This window comes from Poecile atricapillus, chromosome 21 (assembly GCF_030490865.1).
Source record: "Poecile atricapillus isolate bPoeAtr1 chromosome 21, bPoeAtr1.hap1, whole genome shotgun sequence".
In the NCBI taxonomy this organism is placed as follows: Eukaryota; Metazoa; Chordata; class Aves; order Passeriformes; family Paridae; genus Poecile; species Poecile atricapillus.
Genome location: NC_081269.1, coordinates 4,005,776 through 4,023,212, shown reverse-complemented (window position 1 = coordinate 4,023,212; position 17,437 = coordinate 4,005,776). Strand labels below are relative to the sequence as shown.

The following is a 17,437-nucleotide window of genomic DNA, read 5'->3' as shown; positions in this document are numbered from 1 at the left end:
GCCCATCCAGCGGGACACCGCCCACCAAACCCCGCCCCCTCGGCCAGACCCCGCCCCCCGGCCGGGCCCCGCCCCGCGCGCTGCCGGCGGAAGCGGCGCCGCCATGGAGGAGGACGAGCCGGAGCTGGAGGCCGGGCTGGAGGCGGCGCTGGAGCTGGCGCCCGCCGTGCAGGCCGCCATCGAGCAGGTGCGCCGGGCGGGTCCCCCCGCTCAGGGGACAGGTGCGAGCGCGACCCGGGGCCGCTCGGTGAGGGCCCGCGGCCGCCTCTGAGCCCCTCCCCACCGGCTCCGGGCCTTCCGCTGCCGGGCCCGGGGACGGGCAGAGCCCCCTCAGCCCCGGCTGGGCTCGGAGCGGCCGGGCCCGCGCTGGGGGCTGAGCGGGGCTCGTCGTGTCCCGGTCAGTGTGAGCCGTGCGGTGCTGAGGCGGCTCTGTCGCTGATTGCAGACGTGTTTGGTGGTGTGGAAACACCCAGTGCAGCGCCTGTGGCTCGGCTGCAATAATCGAAATGGCTGGGTTCGGCTGCGGTGAACACACGTGGGTTGGACACTGCCCAGGCTCCCCAGGGAATGGTCCCGGCCCCGAGGAGCCTTTGGACAGCGCTGCCAGGGATGCCAGGCTGGGATTGTTGGGGTGTCTGTGCAGGGCCAGGAGCTGGACTTGATAACCCTTTTAGGGCCCCTACAACTCAGGGGTTCCAGTGTTCCCCTAAAGCCTTCGTGGCACTCAGAACCCATCAGAATCCCGTGAGAGCCCAGGGTAAAACCATGGCTCTTGTTCTCTGTGGCTGAGCCTGCACTGCCTGCAGCCGACCCTTCCATCTCAACCTCTCTTCCCTGTAGCAGAAGTCTGGGCAGTAGCAGTGTCAGTCTCACAAAATATCACTGAAATAAGTTTTTACTCTTTCCTGAGTGTTGAGTCTTCTGGGTCACTTTTGGTGGCCCTCCTCAAAGAGTAGGGGGAGGCCCTGGGAACTGGTAAATTAAATGGCAACTTCTAAAGGGGACCTAGAGCCTGTCCAGAGGAAGAATCCTCTGCACTTGTAGACATGAGTTTTTGAACAGTGGAGAATCCACAACGTGCCTGGCTGAATTATTTTAACAAACAATAAAGCTGTAGGGAAATATTCACATCCTGAGCACTGGGAGATGTTGAGGATGACACCGCCTGCTGCTTTCCAGCTTCCTCTCTGGCACTTCCCAACCCAATAATCCCGTTGTTCCTGTCAGTGTTCCTTAACCAGTTTTGGGCAAAACCTGCCCGGTTCTGGTTAAATGAGCAGAGCAGGCTCAGCTGCCCTGCCGGAAGCGGGGTGGGGAGCACAGGCAGAACTGGTGCCCCACCAAAGGCAGGGTAGCATTTCTGATTAATAGGTTGTGACAAACTCCTGGGAGTGACAGCTCCCACAGCTGCTCCATCTGCCTGCAGCACTGATCCCTATCTGCAGTGTGAGTGGGGTTCCTGAGCAGCCTTTATCTCCCATCTCACCTCTTGTTTCATCTGCTCTTAATACCTGTGGAGATTTGGGGTTAGTGGGGATTGGTTGAGTGTGAGTTGTGAGCAGGACAGGCTGGGTGTGATGCTGCAGTTGTGCTCTTGTATGAGGTGATGTCAGCATTTTCCTCACTCACCAGGACCTCATGGCTGCTGCCTGCTTCTCCTCAGCCACAGGAGTGACTGGGAAAGCTTCCCAGGAGGGCTGGTTCAGGCAGAATATCCTTTTATCTCACAAAATCGCCGATTTTCCAGTGCAAAATGTGTAAAACAACATAAATGCTTTATGTGCCCATATGTGAAGGCTTTCATTGAGCAGGGGGATGCTGTGGGGTTGCCTTTGCTTCTGCCAGGGGGGTTGCTGGCCATGGAGTGCAGAGCTGATGGCTCTGTAAGTATGGGACAAATATCAGAATCACGGAATGCTTTGGGTTGGAAGGGACCTTAAAGACCATCTCATTCCTTCCGCAGCTTCCACCATCCCAGGTTGCTCCAAACCTCATCCAGACTGACCTTGAACCCTTCCAGTGATGGGACACCCACAGCTTCAGTGTGGTAGCAGGGAAGGGAAAGCACCACACTTCAGTCTGAGGGGACAAAAAGCAAAGCCTGGCAGTCATGTTTGTGTTGTTTGAACTTCTGAGGAGAGATGAGATCTGTTTGCACCACAGCTGCACTTTCCCCCTTCCCAAATCATTCAGCAGATTGTGTTTCTCTCCCTCTTCTGTGAAAAGTGGCAAAGCCAAGTCTCTAGAGAACTTGTACAACCACTCCTTAATTCATCACGTTTCCTATTACACAGCTGTGGAAAGCAAACCCTGTGTCTGTCACCATGAGGCCTGGCAAAGCTCCTGCCAAGAGCAGGGCAGAGCCTCACTTTGTTCCCAGACAACAACAAAAGCATCAGGATGGTTTGGGATATGTGATTAGTGGTTTGTATGTCTTGGGAATTCCTGGATGGCTTATGCCAGGGCTGTGTGTGAATTATCTGTGTTTATCCAGGCTGATATCCACAGGAATTTTAGGAGGTCAGAGCCCTGCAAAGCACGTGGCTGCTCTGCTCCTGGCCATTTGTTAGAGAAATGCTGTGAAACACAACTGGAAGCAGGTGCTGAAGGAATTAAAAGTAGTAGAAACTGTGTAAAGTTACAGAAATTACTGATGGTGGTTGATTATTCTTGTTTTCCTCCCTCTTTCCAGGTATTTCCCAGCCAAGATCCACTGGACAGAGCAGATTTCAATGCTGTGGAGTATATTAATGCTCTCTTTCCCACTGAGCAAGTAAGTAATGCTCCAAATACTCTCAGACTTTACTTGCACACATTTTACTATCAGATTTTACTTCCACCCTTTACTATTAGTATAACCTGACAGCAAATGACCAAAGCAGTGTTTAAACCTGTACCCAAACATTTTATTTTAAACACTAGCACAGGAAATGAAGCTATAATAATAATAATTTCTTAAATTTGCAGCTCACGGGATCTACTGTCATTATGTAGTCTCTTTCAAACCAGAGTGCTTGCTGCAGTTAAAGTCTTGCTTTGATATGTAGAAATAAATTAATTTTCTGTATAGATGGAGTAAATGTCATAACTTGCCATATATCAATCATTGGTGGGTTCCTGGGGTTTTCAGCCAAATCAGGCAGGTGTTGCCTGTACAATGTCACAGGAGAGTTTGAACCCAGTTGTTTCTTTTAAGATTTCAAGAATGAGATTGCTGTGGGCCCACATCTGTGTTTTGTGTTCATAACTTCAGCCCCAGGGGGAGTTTTAGATGAACCTCTTGCAATACAGAGACATTTCTACAGCTGAAGTTTGTGTTGTGAGGCTGCTCTAACATTTCCCATGTCTGAGACCCTCTGCAGCACTGCTGGTTTTAACTTGCAGCTTTTTCTGGTGGTGTGGCTTGGCTATTTTCCCTTTGCCAGCAGTGAGGAGCTGTTTCCCCAGCAGTGCCTCCACTGCATCTCCTTTCAGCCTGTTTTCTGTGTGTCTGGGCTCTGCAGGGGGGTCTCAGCCCAAAGGCTCTGTCCCCATGCCCACTGGAGGTCACTCTCACACAGTTTTGGTGACAAAGGACAAGGCAGAGCTCAGGGATGGAGCAAGCCTTGAGCCCTGACCTTTTTCTGCTTTTTGTGATGTGACAGAGAAGCAGCTGAGTTGTTGTCTCAGTGCCTCCACCTGTAAAACAAAGCCATTGCTCTCCTCTTCTTCAAGGCCCCTGTGTAATACTGTTTGGGATCACAGCTGACAAATTCCTCTTTAAAACATTCACCATTTCACTTCTCTCTGATTTTTTTTTATGTTCCAGTCTTTGGCAAACATCGATGAAGTTGTGAACAAGATCAGATTGAAAATAAGGTAAATATTTTTTCCATTTTGTTGCAGCTCAGGTGGCTTGGTCTGGTTGTCACCAATAAATGCAGCCTTTGTTCTACAGCTGACAGGATTTAGTTTGTTAAAAAGGCATGGATAGGACCAACCTCGAGTCTAACAGTGGCACCAAAACAATTAGACTTTTTATATTTCACTTCTATTATGTGCCCTGAAGGCTGTTTAAGCTGATGGGTTGCAAAGTGCAGCCTTGAAAAACAACTAAGAGTCAAAAAGTACCAAATTTTAGTACAGTTTGAAGGCTGAGTGAGCAAACTACCCAAAAGACTCAATTGCCAAGAATTCGTTGTTTTTGGGTTCAGAACATCAGTTGTAAAAACTCTCACTCTGTATTTTTGAATTGTCATTATTGGTCCTAAAAGTACAAAATAAACACAGGTGTGCATGAAATACTTAAATTTTCTGTGCTGGCTGATATTGCCAGCATGAAATGATTGAGACAGCACTTTCATATGTGGGAAGTTGAAATGCAAACAGACAAGGGAGAGCTGACAATATTGCTTAAGGGAACAGGAAAGCAAGAAACCCTGGTTAAATTAGGAAATGGATTTTTATTTTTGCAACAGGACTTTTAAATTGTGTAAGGCAGTGCCACTGAACAGAGAGGGAGGGGGGAAATAATGAGTTTAGCATTGGTAACATCATTTTTTTTTTTATTTTAAATTGGTTCTGTAAGTCTCAGGATTCCCCCAGCTGTTTGGGTCAGGCTGACAGAGACTGGGTTTGATGCTCTGGGGTTTTTCCTGCAGGAGGTTGGATGACAACATTCGAACTGTGGTGAGGGGACAGACCAACGTGGGACAGGATGGCAGGCAGGTATGTGCAGCCAGGAATGCCAGGGGTTCTCAGCTTGGGATGTCACTGAGGAATGGCTCTGGCAGGGAAAACCCCACTGCTGTTGGTACTGAGATGTTTCTGTGCCTCTTGCACTGATGAGCTGCTCCCTCAGCAGCTGTTCTGACCTGCCTCACCCTCTGAAGGAAAGTGAATAAGGAATTGATTTAAAGATCAAAAGCAGGCCTGTGTGCTGCTCTGATGATAAAACAAGCAGCACTGAACAGGTACAAGTACATTTGATCCTGGGTAGGGATCAATACCAGGCTGTTTGTCCTTTTCCCTGAGCTGTTTGCTGAGGTGTCCCGAGTTGTTGGTCACTGTGCTGATCACTGGCTGCCACTTCCTCTTGCAGCTCCTGTTCAGCCCTCAGGTTTTCACTTGTTTTTTGCCTGACAGAGGTGCTTGCTGGGAGTTCAGTATTGGTGAGCACAGCCATGGCTGCAGAGGATGTGAGTGCTCAGCTTGGCCCCTGTGTCAGCTGATTTTGAGGTGTTACTTGGTTTGTCTCTGTTTCCTGTCCTGTTTTAGGCCAGGACATTGAACCTCAGACCATCAGTCAAGGTTCCTCAGTGACTTCTTAATACCAGCCCTAAGACTGGCATGTGGTAATTACCCTCTGTGTTTTCCTCTCCTTGCTGCCACAGCAATTGGTATCTATTTCTGATCCTATTTCTGCCACAGAGGCCTCAAGGGAATTATTTAACCTGCCTGTAGTTTTGTCTTGCTTTAGAAAAACAGGAGACATGCTCATCTCTCCTAGCAGAAGTAGTTGAATCATGGATGTCTAAGTACTGCTAATAAACTGGGGATGTGCCTGGGATGTGGCTTTCCTGGGAGTGGTGCTCCTGTAATTACTGTGCAGGAGTGAGACAAGGAATCAAGTGGGGAGGCAACTACAGAAATTGAGGAGGGAGTGGAAACTGGTGCAGTACTTGGAGAGTTTGTGATTGGAAAGCTGGTGCTGTTGTAGTTTTTCGGGCCCATTTGAGAGGATAAATTCTCTGAGAAGACCTCAAAAGAGTGGGGTTGAGAAGAGCTGTGTGTGTGAATTGCCTGGAGTGCCTCAGGACTTGGAGGAAAGGATGAACACAAGCAGTGATCGGCTGTGCCTGTGGATAACAGGAGCATTTCTGTGCTGTGGAGGTTGGCAAGCTTTGTTCAGAACGCTGTCCTGTGTCTGTGGTTTGTCACTCTTGCATCCCTTTGAAGTTCTCCAAGGCCTGGACAGATGGAGCTGCACAGTGTCCTGCTCTGAAGCACTAGGAAAGCAGAGCTGTCTGTGCTGCCCTTCCTTCAGTTTGGTTGTAAAGGAACCAGTTAAAATCCTGATTATGTAAAAACCTTCAAGTGTTCACTTGTGGCTCCATGCAGGACATATTTCAAGTGGCCTGGAGCTGCAGTTAATCACAAATATTCGTGTATTTAGCTGTGGATTTTCCTGTTTTCCCTCATTTTGCTGCTTTGCAAAGTAGAAGGAAACTTTAAGACAGATGCCAGAGCTTACAATTGTGTGGGCTGAGGCCAGACAATCTCCCAGGAGCACAACTGCTGTTTCTTACTTTGAGATCCTAACAAATACTGAAACCATTTAATTATTTAAAGTGTTACTTCTCTGGGAAGAAAAACATTGATTCTGAAATGCTGTGAGTTTTTTCTTTCTATGTTTGTAATCCAAGCCAATCATTTTACACCTGGATTTGTGTTTTTTGTGTGAATTGCTGGAACCAGCGGGTTGTTGGAGTGGCAAGGTCTTGAAGTTCAAAGCAATGAAAGAGCATCAGCAAGCTCAGATTTTGGAGGTCACAGGGGCCTGCAGCAAAGGTCACCTTACAGTGCTGGGGAGCTCTTGAATGGCATTTCAGTTTGAGATGGAGTTTTATATTTGTCACCCCAAAATCAGAGGAAACCTAGAAGAAAGTTTGCTGTCACCCCTGCACCGTGTCCCCTGAGTATCCTGGGTGCTGTGTGGGAGAGTGAGGCAGCCCTTTTCACATGGTCACTCTGTTGATTGCAGATTGTGGGGGTGAAAACCTTGTTTTCCAGCTTCAGCTGCCTGTTCCTGTGCTGAAAAGTGCCTTTGTTTTACCAGCATATTCTCAGGGGAATCAAGGACACTTGGAAATGTTTTTATAGAGCAAGAGGACTGATTTCTCCCACTTGGAGAGGAAGGGTTTTATTTTCCAATGCATAGAAAGAAATTGTTTTGAAACAGCTTGAAAACAAGGTGCTGTTAGGGCAGGTCAGTTCTGTGCTTGGAAGGGAGTTGTGTTGCTGTTTTCCTTATTTAGTTCTCCTGGTAACTCAGTCCCACAGCAAAATTAAGTTCTTGTTTGTACTCATCGTATATTACAACATTTGTAGGAAACTTGTATCCTCAAGACCAGTATTACACTGCAGAATTGGATTGCCATATCCACATGGATAGATAGTGTCATCCTGCAAGCCTCACCCTTAGGCTGCCCAGGATGAAGATCATTATTGCATTTTATCATCATAACCACAACTGCAAACCACCCTTGATTAGGAAGGAAACAGTTGGCAACCAGCTTTTGCAAGAGGTTTGAAGCAAAGCTTAAAAGCAGCCACATCAGTAAGTTTAATCTCTGATCTTCTTCCATTTGTAACTCTTACCATAAGAGATGTCTCCAGCCTGTAGTGCACAGTACTTTGGCTTTAGGAAAAGTCAGAAATTTTTGGAAAATTCCTGTCTTTTGATTTCCATCCCTTGACACACTGAGATCCAAGAGGAACACTGCAATCCATCGTCTCTTTGAGAGCGTGTGCCATAAATAAAAGTCTGTCTGAACTCTGAGTTTGTAGCTGATTGAATTTCAGTGGGAGCTCGGGATCCTGTGTATTTAACAGCAGGATTGAGCCTAAAGGTGTTTTGCAAAAACCTCTTCCCTTCAATCACATTCTCTCTTAGCAATTCCTGATGCTGTGGCCAGTGTTTGCCAGCGTTGCCTGACTGCAGTTGTGTTGGAGATGTCCTTGTCTGAGGGGTAAATAATAGTTTGAGTAAACATCCTTTCAGCCTCTGACTTCCATCCAAAGGAAATACAAACCTTGGATGCAGTGGGAGAAGAAAAAAAAGTTGTATAAGTCAAAGCAAGGCAGGAGGGGGTTCTTTGCTGAGTCCCTGCCCTCAGCTGTCTGTGCTGGTCCATCCCTGCTGCCCTTGCAGGTAAAATAATTGGGAATCTTGTGCAGGCATTTAATTCAAGTACTGCTCGAATTACTGGGGTTTATGATCAACCTACCCAATCCCTTTTTAGACACCAGTGATCCTGGCAGGTTCCTCAAAGACAAGCTGAGGTTATCAGCTTGGCAGACTGGTTTTTTGAGGAAATGGGGTTATTTACCAGCTGTGCCCAGCAAAAAGCTTTCCAAAGCTGTCTTGTGGAGGAGCCTTGTTGAGAGCTGCACCTTCCCAGCTGTCCAGGAGAGGGGAGCCCAGCCTTGGTTTTGAGAACAGGATAACGTTTTGCTGATAATTGATGGCGAGGGAGCACTGCCAGCAGAGACAAATCTGGGCAGTGCTGCTTGTTACTGTCCCAGGAATCTAAATCCCAGTCTGTGCCAGTGGGGAATATGGAGTGTGCAGCTATGGAAATGTGCTCTCCACGCTCCTTAAGGAAGAAGAGTGCTTAGGGATAGGAAGTCCAAAATCCTGATTGCAGATCCAGCTGCTGTGCTCCCTGGGATGGAGTCTCCTGTCCTGTCAGGCTGGGATGATGTTTGGGATGATGTTTGGGATGATGTTTGGGATAACACTTCTGTGCCCCTCTGCCTACTGAGGTAATGGAGCAAGGCTTTGAGATGAGTTGTAGCTATGAGAAGGCATTTCAGTGAGAAATTTTCATGTAAAAGTAGCTTTTTTTTTTTGTCTATAAGCTTTTAAACTGTTTCCCAAACAGTCTTGCTCATGTACACGTGTGTGGATAAATTAGCAGCAAGGTGTCTGAAAAAACAGATTCTGAATCTAAAAATACAGGCCATCAAATAAATGTGGCCCCAAAAGAGTTATTTAAGCGACTCTAAAGACAGGAATGCTCCCTTTTCCACAAAGCCTAACGTTTCCCAGTTCAAAGCATCTGCCTTTTTGAAATTTTGCCCTAGAATTTCCTCCAAATGCAAAAGCCTTAAAATAGTCTGGCTCATTTGGCTTCCCCTTCCTGGTGCGATATTTCAGTAAAATCTGCAGACAATGCCCTGAACCTCAGAAATTATCTCACTAATGATCCTTTTATGGGAGGAAACAACAGCTGTGGGTGGAACATTCCTCTGTAGGGCGTAACAAAATTTTCCTTGGGAGTCCCAGACTTGGACTATTTTGGATGCCTTGGGAGAGGCTGGGAATGCAGGAGCTGCTGTGGCTCAGTTGTAACAGTTTCTAGGGAGCCAGTGCTACACGATTTTTCCTCTGGAAGGTTTTTATTTTTTTTTTCTCAGAGCTGCTGCTGCTGATCTGGAGTGTGGGCTGACCTTGCTGAGAGCTGCAGTCCAGTTGTGGCATGATCTCCTCTCTGCCCTAGGGTGCAGTATAAAAAGTTCCCATAGATTTTTCCACGGAGCGTTTAACGCACTCCGTATGGTTTGATGTGTCACTCCTCAGTTGTGTTTATTGCTGAAGCTTCTGCGTGGACTGGCTGTAATTTTTTTGACAGTTGCTGACATGCCTTTACTGGTTGTTTGGCTGAAGCTGCTTCACCTATCAGGCTTTTGTCCTTGTAATGAGTAGCCTCTGCACTTGCTGCTGGTTTAACCCTTGACAGTGTCTGTGCAACCAGGATGAGGTGCCTGGGTGGGTAAAGGTGAGGTGGATTCAGCTGAAATCCGTTTTGGAAAGAATCAAGAGGAGTCTCAAGATCTCAAATGGATTTGTGGCTTGATAGTTTGAATCTAAATAAAATCCAGCAAACTTATTTCTGTTATCTCTGGTCCATCTTTCCCTTCCTGCCTTGTTCACATGGCGTGTGTAAATGACTGAAGTTGCATCAAGTAAGGACTGTGTTTCAAAGAAAAATGTGTTTTCTTGTTTAATGTGTCTGACTCCATTAGGATCTGGCTCAATTACTGCTAGAACAAAGTTAAGTGTTAACTAGAAGAGCAAATGGATGTGCCTGGGCTGGGAAAAGCTTTGGATGTTTCTCATGGCTGAAGATACTGGCTGATAACTTGGATTGCTTTGGTTGGCTCCTTCTTTGTTTTGCTCCTTGAAAACAGTGATATATATTTTATTTCTCATAACTCCAGCAGTACAAGAAAAGGGATGGCAGCTGCTGTGGTCAAATAACAGGGATATATCCTTGCTGCCCAGCCTGAGCCCAGACAGTTCAGTTTGCCATCCCATCTTTTGGTCAGCCAGGGCTGTCCTTTCTCCTGGCACGTGGAAATGAACATCTGGGCTCTGCAGCTGTGGGGAGACTCCGACTGCCTGCCCTGCCCTGGGTGTGCTGCAGTGTCTGGCAGTGTTTGAGTCTGTGGAAATAGGAGGTTGTGTCTGGCAGAGAAAAATGCCCACAGGTTGTGGGTTTGACAAGGTCATAGCTGGAAGTATGTGAAATACTCCCTTGGTTTTTCTTTTCTTTAAGCAGAGATCAGGAAACACTTTGCAGAATCAATCCAGGGAGGAAGGAGGAGATGGAGAGTGAGCAGAGGAAGAGAGTGATGCAGGTGCTGCACATGGCAGAGGGAGTGGGGTCCTCTGCTGCTTTTCTGAGCAGTGTCCTGAGCCCCAGGGCAGCTGGTGGGTGGTGTCACCACAGTCTGTGGCTTGTCCCCTCCAGCTTTGCAAGGGCAGTGTCAGCCTGGCAGGCAGGGAGGTGCTTTTTGTGCTCTGTGTGCATAAACCTGCTTAAGAAGCAGCACTGTTGTTTCACCTCCACCTCCTTGTGTGGAGCTGGCTTTTCTGCCTGCAGGTTGTGTTTCACACTGATCTGAGGCACTCAGTGCCTGCACATCTCCTACCCTCCTCACTTTGCTGCCATTTATTTATTTAAACACATGCTCGCTTCCAGCCATCAAATTCCAGTGCTGCTTCCTTGGCCACAGTGTCCAGGCTTGGCTCACGTGGAAGGTGTTGATGTGTCCCTGCTGCTGGGACAGCACTGACTGTCATAAGCTCTTAATAACTAATTAAACCTAAACCTCTGAAATATTTGGGGGCTATTTTGTGTCACAATCCCTGATGTTGTAAGCACCATCTTTCAGTTACATTCATTCTCTCCTGCCTGGCTTAGCTTTATCTCCTGGATTTTTATGAATGGGTCATTATTCTGAAATGTGAGCATATGAAATATGACTAGTGTTAGATTTCAATACCTTTTTAAGATAGTGAATGGATTGGGGTTAAATATGGCATTTTAAGCTGTGTGACTTTATATATTTTATGAAAAGTCATGCCACAGATTCTGCAAGGCTCCAGCTGAGTGATTAAAGTCCCATAATATTCTTTTGTAACCCATGAATAATAAGCAGGAGCTGAGCTGCCAAAATAAATCAAAAGTGAGTTTCATTCAGAGTTCATTTCCCTAGTGAATTGTGACAGTTGGACAATGTCCTTCCCTTGTAGAGACACTGAGCTTTTTCTAGCCCAGAACACGTTCAGTGAACAGGGTTTCAGGTGAATGGCAATGCCAGGAAGAACTTGTGCTGTTTATTCTCATGCTGGCATAACTTTTGCCATCTGCTGCAAGGCAGGAGCAAGTCTGAGCTTGACCTTGCCTTGTGCTTCAGTGGGGATGTTCCTGTCCTGCAGCCTGAGGCTGGGAATGGGGTTGTGTTTGTGCTGGTGTTGGTGGTGTTGAAGGCACTGCAAGCTGCAGACTGTGTCCAGTCCTGTGTGGCTTTGAACCCAACAAAGCAAGAAACCCAGCCTGAAAATAGAATTCCAAACAGGCAGGAGATTGTGTCTTACTGTGGATATTTAAAACTCTTTTTTCCCCCTTCTTTATCTTTTTGTTGTTGTTGTGGTTGCCCCACATTTCTGGTGTGTTATGTTTATTTGAGCTGTATTGCTTCCATGCTTATAGCAGGTAAAGTGACAGGAATTCCACGTGGAAATCCCTACTTGGAGAGTTCCTGGTGTGCTTGTCCTTTCCCCCCATTTTTATTTGCCTTTAAATAGTCTTAACCTGTGCTGATTTTGGCTGGGGCAGAGAAAGAGCCCCATACTTGTGATGAATATTAACTCTACCCCAGCCCAAACCAGCACATGAACATGGATTCATCTTGCAAAATCTGATTGTAACTCGAGTGGTTGCTAAACTTACCCCCCTTACAGAGGTCAAGCTCTGATATTCCAGATGTGGCTCTGATATTCCAGATGTGGCTCTGATATTGCAAATATCACTGATTGCAGTGTGCAAACACATCAGCACACAAGTCAGCTGGAGTCCCTCAGTCATTTACAGTCTTCCCAAATAAATTGAATGTGCTTTCCCTCTGATAAAACAGACATAGGCAGCTCCAGGAAGGAGGGAGGGTGAGCAGCATTGGATAATTTGGTTATCCAGGGCCCTGCGTGTCCTGGGCACAGGGAGGTGCAGCCAACACCTGCAATCAGGGTGTCAACAGAAGCAGGAGGGCAGAGACTCACATCTTGGCTATTCTGAAACAGATAAAGAGAATAATGAGTGTCTGTACGGGGAGTTTTTGCTACATGATAATAGTGTTTAATCTTGGGCGTGAGGCAAGGCTGTGGCTGCTCACCTGCCAGGTGATGATGGAGCTGTAGTAACCCACCATGAGGCCCAAGCCTGATGAAGCTCTAGGAGCTTTACTTGTTAGGTTGTGCAATGCCCACAATTAGCATTTAAATGGCCACACTGCCCTGGTGCTGTAAAACTCATGTACAATTACTCACTGAAGCCAGGTCACTCAAAGCTTTGTCACATCAGCACCTTCCTCGTGGTGCAGACACCCCTGTGCAGGGCTGGGCAATGCAATAAAAACTGAGAGGTGCAGACACCCCTGTGCAGGGCTGGGCAATGCAATAAAAACTGAGAGATGCAGACACCCCTGTGCAGGGCTGGGCAGTGCAATAAAAGCTGAGAGATGCAGACACCCCTGTGCAGGGCTGGGCAATGCAATAAAAACTGAGAGATGCAGACACCCCTGTGCAGGGCTGGGCAATGCAATAAAAACTGAGAGATGCAGACACCCCTGTGCAGGGCTGGGCAATGCAATAAAAACTGAGATGTGCAGACACCCCTGTGCAGGGCTGGGCAATGCAATAAAAACTGACAGCTCAGAGAGGTGCTGGACCAGCCCAGGGGTGCAGTTCAGGAGTTAAGCTGCAAGGTTTTGGCCAGAGCTACCTGGAAATCACCTCTCACTTCACCCCATGTGTCTGTCAGTGTTTGTGCAGCTGTTGAGAATGTGGGGTTTGATTTCTAAGCATGATTTTGGGTTAAGTGAAGGGGCAGTGAACAGCAGTTTTAAGCTTTGTGCAGTGTTGGATGTAATCTGCTGATATAAAATGTCCTGAGTGGTTGGGATTGGAGCTGATGACACAAAACTCTCTTCTTCAGTGCCAATTGTAGTAGTTATGTACTATTTGCTGAACTCCCAGGGTGGAAATCTGCTAAAATCAAACCCCAGGGTGATGAGCCCTTCAGGTCTGTCTGCTCAGGGAAATCAGCTGGCACTGTCCTGTGCTGAGACAAACCTTCAGCTTCAGTGCTTTAGCCCTGGCTGTAAAACTTAAGGGTTTTCTCTAAAATGAAACCAGTCTGAGAATCAAAGTAAATTTCCACCCTTCCCCAATCTGGAGGGACTTGTTTGTATGAGGTTTCAGCAGCAGAAAATGTGAGACTGCTTCCAGTGTGAGAGGGTTTCTTTGAAATCTCCACAGCTGAGGCCCCTCAGAGAATTGGGGATGGGAACTTATTTTTAGTCGTGGTCTAGATGTTCATTGATCTGGGCTGTAAGTGTGGCAGCAAATGAAAGAAGCATTAACACTCGGTATTGAAGAGCAGGGACCAGGCCAGGAGCATTAAATTCTCAGCATCATGACCACAGCCCTATTTGTAACATTAAAAATACATTTGGATGCTGTGAATTTGGCAGATGTCAAGTGTCTGTAAAACACTTGGTAGAGGGCAGCTTTCTGATGTGAATAACAACAGTCAATTGAACTGTATATTGGCTAGAATCAAATAAAAATAATGTGTTTCTAGCACAACACCAGCAAGCAAACAGAAACCGTGGAGGTATTTTAACCATTACTGTGGGAGGAAAAAAAACCCCAGTGTTAGTTCAGTTAATCCCCAAGCAAGGAAACTTCATCTGAAAATTTTCTTTTTCTCCCGCTTCAATGACATTTTCTAGTAACACACAGGGCTCTTAATTCCTATTTGCATATTTCCTGGTATTGAAGTATTTTCTTGCACAAGATTCCTGATAGGATGCAAATTAACACACCCACTAATGAGCTGCTGGTTGATGGGGTGATGTGACAGCTCTGTACCTGGGCTGGGAGGGGAGGAGGAGGAGGCTGTGTCCATCTGCAGCACTGCAGGGATTTGGAGAGACTGACTCTAATTCACTGGGCTGGTTTTTTTTGGCTGGAATAATTGTTGCTAACACTGTTTTTGTGTGTATGAATGTCAGCCTGGTACTGTAAGTCACTGGAACATAACCTTTTAAAGAATGCATCACTTCCAAATTTAACAAACAAGTCATACTCTGGTCCCACCTCTCGCTTGGGTTATTTTCTTCCCTCCTTCTGCTGCTTGGAAGATCTCATGTGAAAAGGTGGCACAAGGAATGATGTATGGCCTGACCTTAGGAGTTGTTGGGACAATGCCAAGGAAAGCTATTTTTTAGGCAGTCCCTCAGTGATTCATGATTTACCCCTGCTCCCTATTGTTTCACACCAGTGCCTTTGGAGGCTTTTCCTGTGGCATCTCAAGGTGAAGGAGTTTGCAGAGCTGTGGCTGATTCATGGGCTGTGTTTTTCCCTCCAGCTTTGGGGAATTTGGCAAACAGCAGAGCTGCTCACTGGCTGCCCAGCTTACCTGAGGCCAGGCTGTGAGCTGGAGTTGAGTTTTCCGCCTCCTGTGTTTCCTCTGGGCTGTGAACACAAGAATTCCCACTGGGTGGAGAACAGGGATGGCTGGAAAACACATGGTGGCCTTAAACTGGGGGACCCCCTTGTGTGTTCCTATCCATGAATTATTTTGGGAACTTGCTTCTGCTGGGACAGTGTCCCTGGAACCAGGACCCCCCACATCCCCTCCTTCCCTCCCGCATCCAGGACGAGTGGGACACACTACACCACTGAGGAGGAATGTGATCCGTGGCTGAAGCCTTGTACTGAGCACTCTGTGTCTGGATCCTCTCCCCCCGTGGCTGCTCCTGCCCTCTTTGCTAAATTTACACTTGTCAGAGCTCTTGGGAAGCCCGGGGTCAAACCTTACGGAAAAAGCCTCGGACGCCGCTGACCGCTGGCTCTGCCTCCTCTCCACAGCGTATTTCTCAGCTGGAGCTGGGACTCAGAGGTTGCATAAAGTTGAATAAATAATGCTGATGGGTTAATTGTAGCTTGCAGGCTCAGTTGTTGATTAGAGTCATATGGTGTTTTTCCAGCACGTTGCAACCTTAGTTTCAACATCCTTGTTTCGTATAACCACGACAGATTATGTCTCCAGTCTCTCTATTTATTCGTGGTCCTCTGCCCCTGGAATGAACTGCTGGTGGAGGACAGGAAATGCAGTAACTTCACTCCTGCTTGCTGTTTGGGGTGTGTACATTTACATGTTTCCCAGTTGCACTGATGAGGAAACCAATAAATTAGTAACGCAAGGTGAACCCGGTGCCGGGCCACAGCTGGGAGATCACTGCCTGCCATCCATCATGGGAACCAGACAGACTGGAATAAAAGCCATTCCTATCCTCTTGATATTGTTTTTCCTTACAATTTCTGTCCAAAGGAAGCCTATTAATAAAATAGTAGCAAAAGCAGTAAGAAAGTGCTTTTCAAATTGATGATTCACTGTTGTAGCAGGGAAGGGAAATGCATTTTTTCCAACACAGCCTTCAACGTGGCTGTGTTTTCCCCTCTCTTTTTACAGCTGAAAGAACACTCATTAGTGACATTAACAAACTTCTGTATTACACCTTGAGCAATTAGACCTACTTTCATGCCCTAGATATTGGTTTCTTATCCCCTAATAACACTGTTTATTAAATATGAGGTGTTTTCTTGTGTTTGAAATTGGTGTTTTTCTATTTGCTTTACTCTGTCTTTATAGTGACTGGGAAGGTGATGGGTTTCTTTCATTATTGGTTCATTTTCTTTTATTTGTTTCCTGTACACACAGTATTTTACTTTCAGATGCTATTTAATTGTACATGTGCATGAAATAACATTTTTTATTCAGTTCTGAACTTCTCACCGGATCTGTCTGACAGGGCCCTCCTGACTTTAAAAAAATAGATTTTCACATAGTGTTACTTTGAGCAAATGTTTGAAGAAATTAATCTCAAAATGTAGATTATACAAATGATATATATATTATATAAATATATATATATATTATGTAATGAATTAGTGTGTTCTGACTCATGTAAGGAATATGCAGCTCTTTTTTTAGAAGAATAGATAAAGATTTATGTCTTAATGGCTAAGCAAATATTTGAAATAAAGTTTTAAGGAATGAAACAAGTGTTTATGAGCAAATCTGATTTACTCAGGTTTGCTGTTGAGTTCCCTGTGTGGGTTTTTTGTTTGCTTGTTTGTTTTTTTAAATTTTTTTAACAGTTATGGAAATGTTTCCCCTTCTCTGAGGGATGTGATGCAGGACTGGAGCAGAACAGCAGCTGTTGTTTGATTTCTCCCCCTGTCCCAGCCACATTTCTCACAGCAGCAGGAGACCACAGTTCTTTAATTCATCAGATGGGCCAGAGCACACATTGTCTTATTTGTGTTTTTCCAGAGTTTTTAAGGAGGTGAATGTGTCAGGATTAGGTGATGACACCAGTTTGCCTTATTTTTGGCAGTTTTAAGTGCTCAGGGACAGAATCTCATTTTTCTCTGCTCAGTGTTCCAGGGGCAGTTTTTAGGTGGGGATTTTGCCCACCCTGAGTGTGCTGCTTTCCTCTGAGCAGCAGGAACATGTTCTTCATCCACTTTCCTGTAAAGGCTCTCTGCTGGTTTTTATCACAATCACTAAATACCTCCATTAGAGAAATAGGTTCTTTTGAAGAAGCTCTGAATTCCTGGGATCCTGCAGAAAAATTAGCATTAGCCCTTAGTGCTGAAGCACAGGGAAACAGCAATTGGCATCTGTAAAGAATTTCAGGCTGATTCTTTAATTTTATACAGACCTTTACGAAGCTCAGACCATGCAGGACAGTTGCTGCTTGCTTAATAACCCACTTGAATAATGTGCTGCAGGCCTGAGTACAGAGACAGAGCTAAATATGTTCAAAAGAGCATTCTTTGCTTTGCATTTAATCCACAAGCCTTTAAATGAAGGAGAAAATTTAATTCTCAAAGGTGGCCCAGGGAGAAGCTGCTGGGGCTGTTCATCCCTGGTACATCCACCCTGCAGCACATTTTTGTGTGTTCATACCCCTCAGTGAACATCTGGCAGCTCTGTGACACCAATCCATAAAGTGTTAACTTTTACATGATTCAGAAGATTTTTCAGAGGAGACTTTTATTTCCCCCCCTCTGGAAAATTAATTATAAACCGTCTCC

The 17,437-nt window shown here is 46.1% G+C and overlaps 1 protein-coding gene across 2 annotated transcripts in view; it reads left to right on the top strand.

Annotated features, from left to right (window-relative positions):
- Positions 1-57: 57 nt before the first annotated feature.
- Positions 58-17,437, top strand: part of VPS53 (VPS53 subunit of GARP complex) — a 62,591-nt gene continuing 45,211 nt past the window's right edge. For both annotated transcript variants that reach the window (XM_058854392.1, XM_058854390.1), the window contains exons 1-4: positions 58-187; positions 2,693-2,773; positions 3,809-3,858; positions 4,641-4,707. In XM_058854392.1, the coding sequence (XP_058710375.1) occupies positions 104-187; positions 2,693-2,773; positions 3,809-3,858; positions 4,641-4,707 (282 nt within the window). In that variant the 5' untranslated portion in view covers positions 58-103. The remainder of the gene's footprint in view (positions 188-2,692; positions 2,774-3,808; positions 3,859-4,640; positions 4,708-17,437) is intronic.